General features: G+C 44.9%; 1 protein-coding gene across 1 annotated transcript in view; it reads left to right on the forward strand.

Annotated features, from left to right (window-relative positions):
* The window catches only part of LOC308467792 (putative helicase senataxin), a 232,024-nt gene that overhangs the window by 29,982 nt on the left and 188,232 nt on the right, over positions 1-13,810 (forward strand). Inside the window, exons 3-4 of the mRNA XM_080989496.1 lie at positions 8,491-8,695; positions 11,649-11,758. Of these exons, the coding sequence (XP_080845622.1) occupies positions 8,491-8,695; positions 11,649-11,758 (315 nt within the window). The remainder of the gene's footprint in view (positions 1-8,490; positions 8,696-11,648; positions 11,759-13,810) is intronic.

Raw genomic sequence — 13,810 nt, forward strand, 5'->3', positions numbered from 1 at the left:
CAATAGCCCTGGTTAACTCCGGATTCCAACGGGAATCAGCTGAAAGGCCATCAACATGGGATAAAACATCCCCTACCACTCACTGGAAGCCATTTGGATCCATTAAGTGGTGGGGGCGGACCATCCAAATTGGTCCCACCTCCCTGCAGAGGGGAAGGGTCGCGGAGAAGTCCAGTTGCACCAGGAAGTGATCTGACCATTGGCACAGAATAAAAGTGTGGTGTAGCTTTTTCTGGGGGTGATGCACTTGCTCACTTAAACTTAATGGAGGGGAAAACACAGGGATTTGGACCAGGGAACAGCAATGTGAAAGGAGGGCAGGGATCTGTGAGTGGACAGAAATCTTCCTGTAAGACCTATTGCAGTCGTTAAGAGTCGTCAACAGGCTCATCTCAGCTATCTGCCAATCACCCATTCCCACCACCCTTCTGAGTAATACCCCTCCCCACCTTCTCACTATATAGAAGGATCTGGCAACTTCTGTTTCAGTGTATCTGAAGAAGTGTGCTTGCACACGAAAGCTCATACCAAGAACTAACTTAGTTGGTCTTTAAGGTGCTACTGGAAGGAATTTTTTTGTTTTGACTATGGCAGACCAACACGGCTACCTATCTGTAACTGGACAGAAATCTGTTAATGTTAATACATAACATAGCATACATTTAATATTGTTTCAGTTGTGTGTCACAAGCACATTAGCTATATAGCTTGCTGGGTTCTAGCCAACAATGTTTTCCAGGTAGACCCATTGAAATATATATCTGCCTAAATTAGTCATGCCCATTAATCTAAATCGGACTTCAGTTCAGAGAACACTAGATACAATCAACTGCATTTTTTTAAAGTTGCACTCATAAGCTGGCTGCAGCAATTATGAAAGTACCGTATTTTTCGCCCCATAGGACGCACCGCCCTATAGGACGCACCTAGTTTTTTTTTGGGGGGGGGGGAAAATAAAGGAAAAAAAAATATTTCCCCCCCAGGCACGGGGCTGGCGCGGGGGAAGCCCGAGCTTCCCCCGACCCCAGCCCCCAGAAGAGCCTGCTATCCGCAAGCCTAGGGAGCCACGCCGGTCTACCCAGGCTTGCGGACAGCTATGCGAAGCCCGGGCGTGCTGAGGCTTCCTAATGCAGGCAGCTCTGCCAAGCCGCGCCGGGCTCTGGAGGGTCGCGCAGAGCTGCGCGGACCCCGGGAGGGCAGGCAGCTCTGCGCGACCCTCTGGAGGCCGGCGCGGCTTGGCGCCGGGCTCCGGAGAGTCGCGCAGAGCTTCCTGAAGCCTGGAGAGCGAGAGCCTCTCGCTCTCCAGGCTTCAGCGAAAGCCTGTATTCGCCCCATAGGACGCACCCACATTTCCCCTTCATTTTTGGAGTGGAAAAAGTGCGTCCTATAGGGCGAAAAATACAGTAAATTTTCTGCATTTAACTCACTTTGTAAATAAGTCTTTCCTTGTGTGAAAAATAAAATTGCCTGCAAGTCCTTTTCTTCCCCTTGCAACCCTAATGTTTCTCTGTCTCTGTCTGTCTGTCTGTCTCTCTCTCTCTCCCTCTCCTTAAAAAGAAACGCCTGAGTTCCTCTTTGCTTTGAAAACAGCTCAAATTAACTGTTGCTGTTTAGACTTTCAAGTGGGAGCAGCTGCTTAGTTTTGTTTTGTCTCAGTCACCCTTGGTGTAACTCAAAATCTGAATTGCACGAAGCATGATCTAACTAATTAAGTCTGCTTAAGTGTACTATACAAAAAGCTATTACCAGCTGCAAACTTTGGAGGAGTTTTTTCACCATGCCCAGCTTTTTCCTCTCCTCTGTCTCATTCTTCTGGCATACACATTTTAATACTTATCTAACCCTGAAAAAGAGTTCCGGGGAGTGCCAAGACTTGCTGACTACATTCTGACATTTCAGCTTCTTCTAACAACAAGAAAAAAACTAATTAAAGTTGTAATGAATATAAGAAGAGCCTGATGAATCAAGCCAAAGGGGGCCCACCTAGTCCAACATCCTGTTCTCACAGTTAGTTGTGTGAAACCCATCAGCAGGACCCGAGCACAAGAGCCCCCTACCAGTGGCGGAGCGGAGAGCAGGCGGGGGTGGGGCTGGCATGCGCCACCCGCAGCGGTGTGGTACGGCCAGTGCAGGCGGGGGGGGGGCAGGTGCGATGGCACCCTGCCGGGATCGCGCTGCCGGGGGCGGTGCGCTCCCCCCCCACTCCTCGTCCTCCACCAGTGCCCCCTACCCTCCTGTAGTTTCCAGCAACTGGTATTCAGAAGCATTACTTCCTCCCAACTGTGGAGACAGATCATAGTCATCATGGCTAGGAGCCATTGATAGCCTTCTCCATGAATTTATCTAATCCTTCTTTTAAAGTCATCCAGGTTGGTGGCAACCACTGCCTCCTGTGAGAGCAAGTTCAATAGTTTAACTATGTGCTGCATGAAGAAGACCTTTCTTTTATTTGTCCTAAATCTTCAAGCATTCAGCTTCATTGGAAGTCCATGAATTCTAGTGTTATCAGAGAGGTAGGAAAACTTTTTTCCATGTCATGCAAACATTTATAAACTCCTACCATGTCACCCCTTACTCGCCTTTTCTTTAAACCAAGAAGTCCCAAACATTGCAACCTTTCTTCATAGGGGAGTCACTCTATTCTTTTCATCATTTTGGTGGCCCTTTTCTGAAGGTTTCCAAACTTTACAATATCATTTTTGAGGTGAAGCAACCAGAGCTGTGCACAGTACAGTGGTACCTTGGTTTAAGAACAGCTTAATTTATGAACAGCTTGATTAAGAATGCTGCAAACCCAGAAGTAGGTGTTTTGGTTTGTGAACTTTGCTTTGGAAGTAGAACATGTTCCGCTTCCTGTTGAGTGTAAATTGAGTCCCCTGCTGCTATGGGAAAGCATGCCTTGGTTTAAGAACGGACTTCCGGAACGGATTAAGTTCGTAAACCAGGGTACCACTGTATTCGGAATGTGGTTGCTCCATAGATTTGTATTGGTGTGCTTGGAATTTTTTTTTCTCTTAATGGACTAACGCTATGCCCTTGTTATTTTAACAATTTTCAAAGAGGTAGCCATGTTACTCTGTTGCAGCCTAAGCAACTAATTTCTTGGTCTTTAGGTGCCACTGGGCTTTCTGGGTTACTGCAGTTTTCTGTTTTTCTTTTGTCTGCCACCTCTTTGCCTTTCTGTTGTATTGCTTCCTTTCCTGTTTGGTTTAATGCTTAAGCGTCTTTTCAGTATTTTGTCTGGCCAGTTAGCCTGACTCATAAAACAGTTTGTTCTTCTTTGCCTGGATCTTCCAGGATCTTGGCTATATATCTTTTCTAAAACCTTGCACAGTTATTGAGAGTCCAAACGTGTGTTTGAAGACTGTGATTGAATTACAAGATGACCAGGGATATGTTTGTGTGGCTGCTGAATAGACTCCATGTAAGTAAAGTACACACCACCATTTGCCAGTGCTGAGCTCCATTCTGTCTTGACCCTTCCATTTGCAGCATTTTTGTGTTGGCACAGCTTTTAAATTTCATGTCTTATTTAAAAATGTCTTCTCTGCCTTTGAAATTGTTACAAAGGAAGCTGTCTTGTAGATAATTAGACCACTGGTCAATATAGCTCAGTATTGAGAGTCTCTCCCAGCCCTGCCTGGAGATGCCTGGGATTGAACCTGGGACCTTGTGCATGCAAATCAGGTGCTCTGAGCTGCAGCCCTTCCCCTTACAGCCCCTGCTGGGAATCTGAGGTGAGAGACCCACATAGCCCATAGTTGCCCCCAGTTCCAGTCACCACCACACAGAGGCAGCTGAAGGTCCAAAAAGTTTACTGATGCAGACGACATTACAGTTCTGGACAGTGCTATATACATACAGCTTGTAGGCTTTCCAGATACTATTGATGTCTAGCAACTTTAACCTGTTGCAGGATCTTAGCCAGACCCAGTTGAATATAGCAGAGCATATGCAGACTTCCAGAAGCAATCAGTTGCAGGCAGGTAGGATCCTCTTCATGGATCACTGCCTTGCCGTGGCGAAGGGGCTTGAATAACTCAGAGAAGCTATGAGCTATGCTGTGCAAGGCCACCCAAGATGGACAGGTCATAGTGGAGAGGTTTGACCAAACGTGATCCACCTGGAGCAGGAACCGGCAAGCCACTCCAGTATCCCTGCCAAGAAAACTTCATGGACAAAGACAACAGGCACATAAAAGTTATGATGCTGGAAGATGAGCGCCTCAGGTCGGAAGGCGTCCAACATGCTACTGAGGAAGAGCGGAGGACAAGTACAAGTAGATTCAGAGCTGATGAAGCGGCTGGGCCAAAGCCGAAAGGACGCTCAGTTGCGGATATGCCTGGAAGCGAAAGGAAAGTCCAATGCTGTAAAGAAAAATATTGTATAGGAATCTGGAATGTAAGAACCATGAACCAGGGTAAGTTGGATGTGGTCAAAAATGAGATGGCAAGAATAAATATTGACATCCTGGGCATCAGTGAACTAAAATGGACGGGAATGGGCGAATTCAGTTCGGATGACCATCATATCTACTACTGTGGGCAAGAATCCCGTAAAAGAAATGGAGTGGCCCTCATAGTCAACAAAAGAGTGGCAAAAGCTGTACTGGGATGCAATCTCAAAAATGATAGAATGATCTCGATACGAATCCAAGGCAGACCTTTTAACATCACAGTAATCCAAGTTTATGCACCAACCACTGGTGCTGAAGAAACTGAAATTGAGCAATTCTATGAAGACTTACAACACCTTATAGAAGTGACACCAAAGAAGGATGTTCTTCTCATTATAGGGGATTGGAATGCTAAAGTAGGGAATCAAGAGATAAAAGGAACAACTGGCAAGTTTGGCCTTGGAGATCAAAACGAAGCAGGGCAAAGGCTAATAGAGTTCTGTCAAGAGAACAAGCTGGTCATCACAAACACACTTTTCCAACAACACAAGAGACGACTCTACACATGGACATCACCAGATGGGCAGCATCGAAACCAGATTGATTATATTCTCTGCAGCCAAAGATGGAGAAGCTCTATACAGTCAGCAAAAACAAGACCTGGAGCTGACTGTGGCTCAGATCATCAGCTTCTTATAGCAAAATTCAAGCTTAAACTGAAGAAAGTAGGAAAAACCACTGGGCCGGTAAGATACAATCTAAGTCAAATCCCTTATGAATACACAGTGGAAGTGAGGAACAGGTTTAAAGATTTAGATTTGGTGGACAGAGCGCCTGAAGAACTATGGATGGAGGCTCGTAACATTATACAGGAGGCAGCAAGGAAAACCATCCCAATGAAAAGGAAATGCAAGAAAGCAAAGTGGCTGTCCAACAAGGCCTTACAAATAGAGGGAGAGAGAAGGCAAGCAAAATGCGAGGGAGATAGTGAAAGATACAGGAAATTGAATGCAGATTTCCAAAAAATAGCAAGGAGAGACAAGAGGGCCTTCTTAAACAAGCAATGCAAAGAAATAGAGGAAAGCAATAGAATGGGAAGAAGCAGAGATCTGTTCAAGAAAATTGGAGATATGAAAGGAACATTTCGTACAAAGATTACCATAATAAAAGACAAAAGTGGAAAGGACCTAACAGAAGCAGAAGACATCAAGAAGAGGTGGCAAGAATACACGGAGGAATTATACCACAAAGATATGGATGTCTCGTACACCCCAGGTAGTGTGGTTGCTGACCTTGAGCCAGACAGCCTATGGCAAGTTCTTAAAGAACTGGGAGTGCCTCATCTGTCTCCTGAGAAATCTCTATGTGGGACAAGAAGCTACAGTTAGAACTGGATATGGAACAACTGATTGGTTCAAAATTGGGAAAGGAGTACGACAAGGCTGTACATGGTCTCCCTGCTTATTTAACTTATATGCAGAATTCATCATGCGAAAGGCTGGGCTGGATGAGATTGCCGGAAGAAATATCAACAACCTCAGATATCAGGTTACATACGCTTCAGGTTACTGACTCCGCTAACCCAGAAATAGTGCTTCAGGTTAAGAACTTTGCTTCAGGATGAGAACAGAAATTGTGCTTCGGCAGTGCGGCGGCAGCAGGAGGCCCCATTAGCTAAAGTGGTGCTTCAGGTTAAGACCAGTTTCAGGTTAAGAACGGACCTCTGGAACGAATTAAGTACTTAACCCGAGGTACCACTGTACAAGGCTAAGATGCTTCCTTTCTCCCAACAGCTTCACGGGCCCAGAGTGTTCCTGATAAGCATCACCAGTCTCCTCCTCAAAATACCCAAACAGAGAGACAGTCTTTAGACAGTCAGGGATTTGAGGTTAGAGTAGGAAAAGGTTTTTGGTTGCTGCACTTCTGCATTGTTACTTGATTTAACTTTTGGCCCAGTATTTAGTTCTAGTTTTTCTGGTATACTGCTGCATTATTTCCTCTTTCTAGTCCCAGCTTTTGCCTTCTCTTTGAGAGAAGATAGAATTTAATGATTTCAAACACCCATCCCTTCATTATTTTGTTGTTCAGTCTAACTTTTGAGCTGCCATCCTGTGTTGGGGATTGGCTTAGGAACAGTTGTCTTTCATTTTTTTTTCAGTCTCTCTTTTCTCATTACAGAAGTCAGGTTAATTTTGTTTTTTGATTTCATATTGTTTCCTTTGTTCTCTGGTGATGCTCAGACAAAACTATTTTCACTTTTAAAGCTATTTTTTACTCTAATGTATTAACTGGATTAATTTTCCCTGGGCTTCCTTTGCTGGGTTGATTTAAACTTCTGCTTTGAATAGTTAGCTGTTTTTCTTTTTCTCCCTTTGGAAACCTAATATACTTTTAGGGGGGTGGTGGAGGAGGAAGGCCAGGAGCAGAATTGTCTCAGCAATAACTAATTTTGCCTGCTCTAATCAATGCATGTCACCATATGCTTTAATACAGTTTTATTTCACATTTAATTCACAGGCTAATTATTGTACTCTTCTTTTCTGTGAAGATGCTGTTCCTTAATTTTTCTTACCCCTAAATTTCATTGGGCTGTAGCCAATGTTAGTCCCACTCAGAGTAAACCCATTGAACTTTATGAACATGACTGGTGTACATTAATTTAAATGTGTCTACTCTGAGTAGAGTGAAGTCAAGTGGGCCTTAGAAAGCACTGCAAATAACAAGGCCAGTGGAAGTGATGGTATTCCAGCTGAACTATTTAACTTTTTAAATGATGATGCTGTTAAGGTGCTACACTCAATATGCCAGCAAGTTTGGAAAACTCATCAGTGACCAGAGGATTGGAGAAGATCAGTCTACATCCCAATCCCCAAGAAGGGCAGTGTCAAAGAATGCTCTAACTACCGCACAATTGCACTCATTTCACACGCTAGCAAGGTTATGCTTAAAATTCTACAAGGTAGGCTCAAGCAGTATGTGGACCGAGAACTCCCAGAAGTGCAAGCTGGATTTCGAAGGGGCAGAGGAACCAGAGACCAAATTGCAAACCTGCGCTGGATTATGGAGAAAGCTAGAGAGTTCCAGAAAGACATCTACTTCTGCTTCATTGACTATGCAAAAGCCTTTGACTGTGTTGACCACAGCAAACTATGGCAAGTTCTTAAAGAAATGGGAGTGCCTGATCACCTCATCTGTCTGCTGAGAAATCTCTATGTGGGACAAGAAGCTACAGTTAGATCTGGATATGGAACAACTGATTGGTTCAAAATTGGGAAAGGAGTACGACAAGGCTGTATATTGTCTCCCTGCTTATTTAACTTATATGCAGAATTCATCATGCGAAAGGCTGGGCTGGATGAGATTGCCGGAAGAAATATCAACAACCTCAGATATGCAGATGACACAACCTTGATGGCAGAAAGTGAGGAGGAATTAAAGAACCTTTTATTGAGGGTAAAAGAGGAGAGCGCAAAACATGGTCTGAAACTCAACATCCAAAAAACGAAGATCATGGCCACTGGTCCCATCACCTCCTGGCAAATAGAAGGGGAAGAAATGGAGGCAGTGAGAGATTTTACTTTCTTGGGCTCCATCACTGCAGATGGTGACAGCAGCCACAAAATTAAAAGACGCCTGGATACAACCTAATTATGCATAATGTACTTTTGCTTTCTTTTATCCTATATAATTCCTTGTGAGTTATACTTCTATAGCCAAGAAGCTTGAATGCAGTCATTTTTTATCTGTTGTGGTGTATATTTATATATATATATATGAAATAAATGATTCTGATTTATTCCTTCTTAAAACTGACGTGTTCTCTCTGGTTGTTGCCACTTGACCATTTAAGGCTTTTGAACAGAGATCTTCCTCAGTCTGCATCTCTATTGGAATAGCTTTTAGATAGTTTAATTATTTTATCACTTGTGTGTTTGGTGCCCTGGGTTCCTTTTGGGAGGAAGAGGGGGATATAAATTTAATAAATAATAATCTACAGATTCTGTTGTTTTCAGCTGGTGTCTTAGGACAGCAGAGTCAGTTGCTCTCTCTGTTCTAGAATTTTATAGGGTTCTCCCCCCCCCCCCCCATTGCAGATCCTGTGCAAGCTTGAAATCACTCGCCTTATTACCCACTTTGAGAAATCAATGCAGGAGGAAGATGACAGTGACCTCTTCATTGTAGACAAAGATGGGGAAACGCAACTGTGCCATTATACGGATTCCAACTTTGAGGAGAACCTCAGAGTGCCATTGTTGGAAATGCTGAAGTACCCCTACCTGTTACTTCATGAACGTCTCAGTGAGTATCTGGTGGCACCTGAACATGATCCAGTTCTCCCCCTGCATTAGTGGTTCAATAAAAGCAGCTATGGAAAGTCTTCTCAGAATACAGCTGGAGGTGATACGTTGACTGGGATTTGTTTTTTTGTTTTACTATCCCCCCCCCCCCCAAAAAAAAACCTATTACAAAAGGAGTATTATTTTTATTTATAGAATATATATTCTGCTGCTCATCTAGGGTTGTCACCTTTGGTTGGGCAAAATATGGGACTGGGCGGGGGGGGGGGGGCTAAAATTACTTTACCTGATGCAGAATGAAATGACTTCAAAGCAATCAATCAATGTTATTACGGCAAACAGCCAGCATACTAAACCAGAATTTCTGCATAATTCTCTACATAAGCAATAAAAATGTTAAATATGGGGTTTAACAATCAATATACTAATTGAATGTACTTAAAATGTGTGTTTAGAGGAATAAAATACCATAAAAGTTTAAAAGAATAGGAGTTTTAACTAAGAACTGTAGCAGTATATAACATTTTATGCAGCTGTGTAATCTTTTGCTTTCTTTGACTTATGGCTATTGCATAAAATCTAGCTACATTTCCAATGCTGGTCATACTCATAGGGAAGACCCAATGAAATTTATAGAGCTAAGTTAGCAATACACATTAATTTCAATGACTCATATCCTCCACACATGCTGAATTTCTGCCTGTCAGATGAATGGTAAATGTAGAACCCCAGCCAAAGAAAGAAAGAGAGCAACAAATTCTGTTTCTCTTCCTAACAGAGCTTTGCCTCCACCGTCCCTTTCTATATAGCTGCTAATGCCAATTCATTCACACACACACACACACACACACACACACACATATGCCTCATAGTCAGACAAGTTCATCCAACCACTAGGGTTACATCTTTTCTTGTCACATATTTGTTAAAAAGCTTTCATGTGTTATCTATAGGCATTCATAGAATCATAGAAATGTAGAGTTGGAAGGGACCCTGAGCGTCATTTAGTGCTATACCACTGTTCTTCCTCAGCTAGCAAAATGTACAGTGGTACCTCGGGTTAAGAACTTAATTCGTTCTGGAGGTCTCTTCTTAACCTGAAACTGTTCTTAACCTGAAGCACTACTTTAGCTACTTTACTGCCACTGCGCCGCCGGCATGCGATTTCTGTTCTTATCCTGAAGTAAAGTTCTTAACCCGAGGTACTAATAATATAATAATAATAACTTATTATTTATACCCCGCCCATCTGGATGAGTTTCCCCAGCCACTCTGGGCGGCTTCCAATCAAGTGTTAAAAACAATACAGCATTAACTATTAAAAACTTCCCTAAACAGGGCTGCCTTCAGATCTCTTTTAAAGAGAAGATAGCTGCTTATTTCCTTCACATCTGAAGGGAGGGCGTTCCACAGGGCGGGCGCCAATACCGAAAAGGCCCTCTATTTGGTTCCCTGTAACCTCACTTCTCGCAATGAGGGAACCGCCAGAAGGCCCTCGGCGCTGGATCTCAGTGTCCGGGCTGAACGATGGGGGTGGAGACGCTCCTTCAGGTATACTGGACCAAGGCCGTTTAAGGCTTTAAAGGTCAGCAACAACTCTTTGAATTGTGCTTGGAAGCGTACTGGGAGCCAATGCAGATCTCTCAGGACCGGTGTTAGGTGGTCCCGGCGGCCACTCCCAGTCACCAGTCTAGCTGCCGCATTCTGGATTAATTGCAGTTTCCGGGTCACCTTCAAAGGTAGCCCCACGTAGAGCGCATTGCAGTAGTCCAAGCGGGAGATAACCAGAGCATGCACCACTCTGGCGAGACAGTCCGCGGGCAGGTAGGGTCTCAGCCTGCATACCAGGTGGAGCTGGTAGACAGCCGCCCTGGACACAGAATTAACCTGCACCTCCATGGACAGCTGTGAGTCCAAAATGACTCCCAGGCTGCGCCCCTGGTCCTTCAGGGGCACAGTTACCCCATTCAGGACCAGGGAGTCCCCCCCACCCGCCCCCCCAAACAGTACTTCTGTCTTGTCAGGATTCAACCTCAATCTGTTAGCCGCCATCCATCCTCCAACCGCCTCCAGGCACTCACACAGGACCTTCACCGCCTTCACTGGTTCTGATTTAAAAGAGAGGTAGAGCTCGGTATTAGTAGAGCTGGGTACTATTTCTGGGTTAGCGGAGTCTGTAACCTGAAGCGTCTGTAACCTGAAGCTTCTGTAACCCGAGGTACCACTGTATTGGGCAAACCAAGTCCTGCCTATTTAAACAGACAGGAATAGCTTCCCTAAGCAGGTCACCATTTGGAGTTTCACCATTTGTCTAGAGGAAAGTAACTCAGTTCTAGCGATTCTGCCAGTCTCTGCTTCCTCTTCCTCCATTTGTAATCTAAGGGGTAGCAAGGTTGGTCTGCAATACAGGGGTATAAGAAGTGTTGAAAAAAATGATGACTTTTTAAAAATCCCACAACCAGTTCTAACAATTGTAGGTGACATGTGCCATCATAAAATATGCATTTAGTTCTGTGTGTGAGAAGGGCGGGGGGAAGCATCTTTCAAAAACAATTAATTGGCAGGATTAATAGAGGATACCAGGATTAACAGAAGACATCAGTGATCACTTGTATTCACACAGACCAGAGCTGCTGCTTTTGGGACAAAACACTAATAATAAAAAGGTAGTGGATCAAAACCAAGAAAGCCCCCTTCCCCAAATGCCTGACCATGTGATTCATTTTGCAAACAAAACAAAGCTAAGCTAAACACACTCCTTTCTGAACTTCATGAAACGGCGAGTCAGGTATCTCCCTTAAGACGCTTTATAGGATAAAACCATCTACATAGTGACTGTTCCTGTTCTATGATTCTTTGAGGATGACTTTCATCTTATGCAGGGATCATTTGCCTTCATATTATGGTGGTTCCAACAGCCCTAACATTTGGCGTTCTCTTTTTTAAATTGTTAGGTGAGCTGTGTGTGGAGGCTCTTTGTAAAATGGAGGAAATCAACTGCTCCTACCAGGTGGCTGGGAAACACCCTGGGATCTATCTGCTCATGGTACATCCTAATGAAGTGGTGAGCTGCTTTAATTTCCTTTTTCCGGTTATTCTTTTCTTCCTTTTCAGTTTTGCTACGTAGGATTAAGCTGTCCTAAACAGATGACAGATGAAATAGATCCTCCTTGACACAGTGCACAGTTAAACTATGGAACTTGCTCCCACACACTGGCATGTGGTCAATGGACATGGGGGACTAGGCTAGTCCCCTTAATCAGAGGTTTTCAACATGTGTGCCTTCATAGTCTGAAGCAATAATGCTTCTGATTGCCAGTTGCTGGAAACCACAGGAACGTGGATGCTCTTGTGCTTGGGTCCTGCTTGTGGGTTTCCCACTGGGGCATCAGGCTGGACACTCTGAGAAGAGGTTATAACAACAACAACAGCAACAACAACAACAACAACAACAACAACAACAACAACTATTTATTTATTTATTTATTCATTCATTCATTCATTCATTCCCCACCCATCTGGCTGGGTTTCCCCAGCCACTCGGGACGGGTCCCAACAGAATATTGAAAACACGATAAAACATCAAACATTAAAAACTTCCCTAAACAGGGGTGCCTTCAGATGTCTTCTAAAAGTCAGATAGTTGTTTATTTCCTTGACATTTGATGGGAGGGCATTCCACAGGGTGGGCACCACCACTGAGAAGGCCCTCTGCCTGGTTCCCTGTAACCTCACTTCTCGCAAGGAGGGAACCGCCAGAAGGCCCTCGGAGCTGGACCTCAGTGTCCGGGCTGAAAGATGGGGGTGGAGACGCTCCTTCAGGTATACTGGACCAAGGCCGTTTAGGGCTTTAAAGGTCAGCAACAACTCTTCGAATTGTGCTCGGGAACATTCTGGGAGCCAATGTAGGTCTTTCAGGACCAGTGTTATTTGGTCTCGGCGGCCACTCCCAGTCACCAGTCTAGCTGCTGCATTCTGGATTTGTTGTAGTTTCCGGGTCACCATCAAAGGTAGCCCCACATAGAGCATATTGCAGTAGTCCAAGCAGGAGATAACTAGAGCATGCATCACTCTTGCAAGACAGTCCACGGGCAGGTAGGGTCTCAGCCTGCATACCAGATGGAGCTGGTAGGCAGCTGCCCTGGACACAGAAATGACCTGCGCCTCCATGGACAGTTGTGAGTCCAAAATGACTCCCAGGCTGTGCCCCTGGTCCTGCAGGGGCACAGTTGCCCCATTCAGGACCAGGGAGTCCTCCACACCCACCCACCCCCTGTCCCCACAAAACAGTATTTCTGTCTTGTCAGGATTCAACCTCAATCTGTTAGCCGCCACCCATCCTGCAACCGCCTCCAGACACTCACACAGGACCTTCACTGCCTTCACTGGTTCTGATTTGAGAGAGGTAGAGCTAGGTAACATTTGCATACTGATGAACACATAGCCCAAACCCCCTGATGATCTCTCCCAGAGGCGTCATATAGATGTTAAAAAACATGGGGGAGAGGACAGAGCCCTGAGGCACCCCACAAGTGAGAGCCCAAGTTTCTGAACACTCATCCCCCAACACCACTTTCTGGACACGGGCCAGGAGGAAGGAGCAGAACCACTGTATAACAGTGCTCCCAGCTCCCAGCCCCTCTAGATGGCCCAGAAGAATGTCTTGGTTGATGGTATCAAAGTTTGCCCTGCGCCTTTGGGGGAAGCAGCCAGTGCCTGCCCGCCCACCCTGAACCCATCTCAGGGTGGTAGATTACTGCCAGTTTTTTATATTGGATCGTAGATCACAGCCTACTTGAAGATAGACATGCCTGCCCTAGGATAACCAAACTAGGTGTCTCCAGGAGAACATCTGCTATGACTTGAAGCAGCTTGGGCAGGGAATCCTTGGTGCAGCGGGGAAGTCGGTACACCAAAAGAAATCCTGTACTGCCCCTATTGCCCAACTTCCAGAACATGCACTCAGTAAACTGGGTCTTCCCAATAGGACGCCCGGTGTACACTAATGACTTCCTAAAAATCACTGCAACCCCCCCTCCCCACCCATATGACCTGGGTTGCTGTGGGTAAGAGAAACCTGGTGGACAAGCAGCGAGAAGGACAGGCCCATCTGCTT

This window comes from Podarcis pityusensis (genome assembly GCF_964106645.2).
Source record: "Podarcis pityusensis genome assembly, chromosome: W".
NCBI classification, from domain to species: Eukaryota; Metazoa; Chordata; class Lepidosauria; order Squamata; family Lacertidae; genus Podarcis; species Podarcis pityusensis.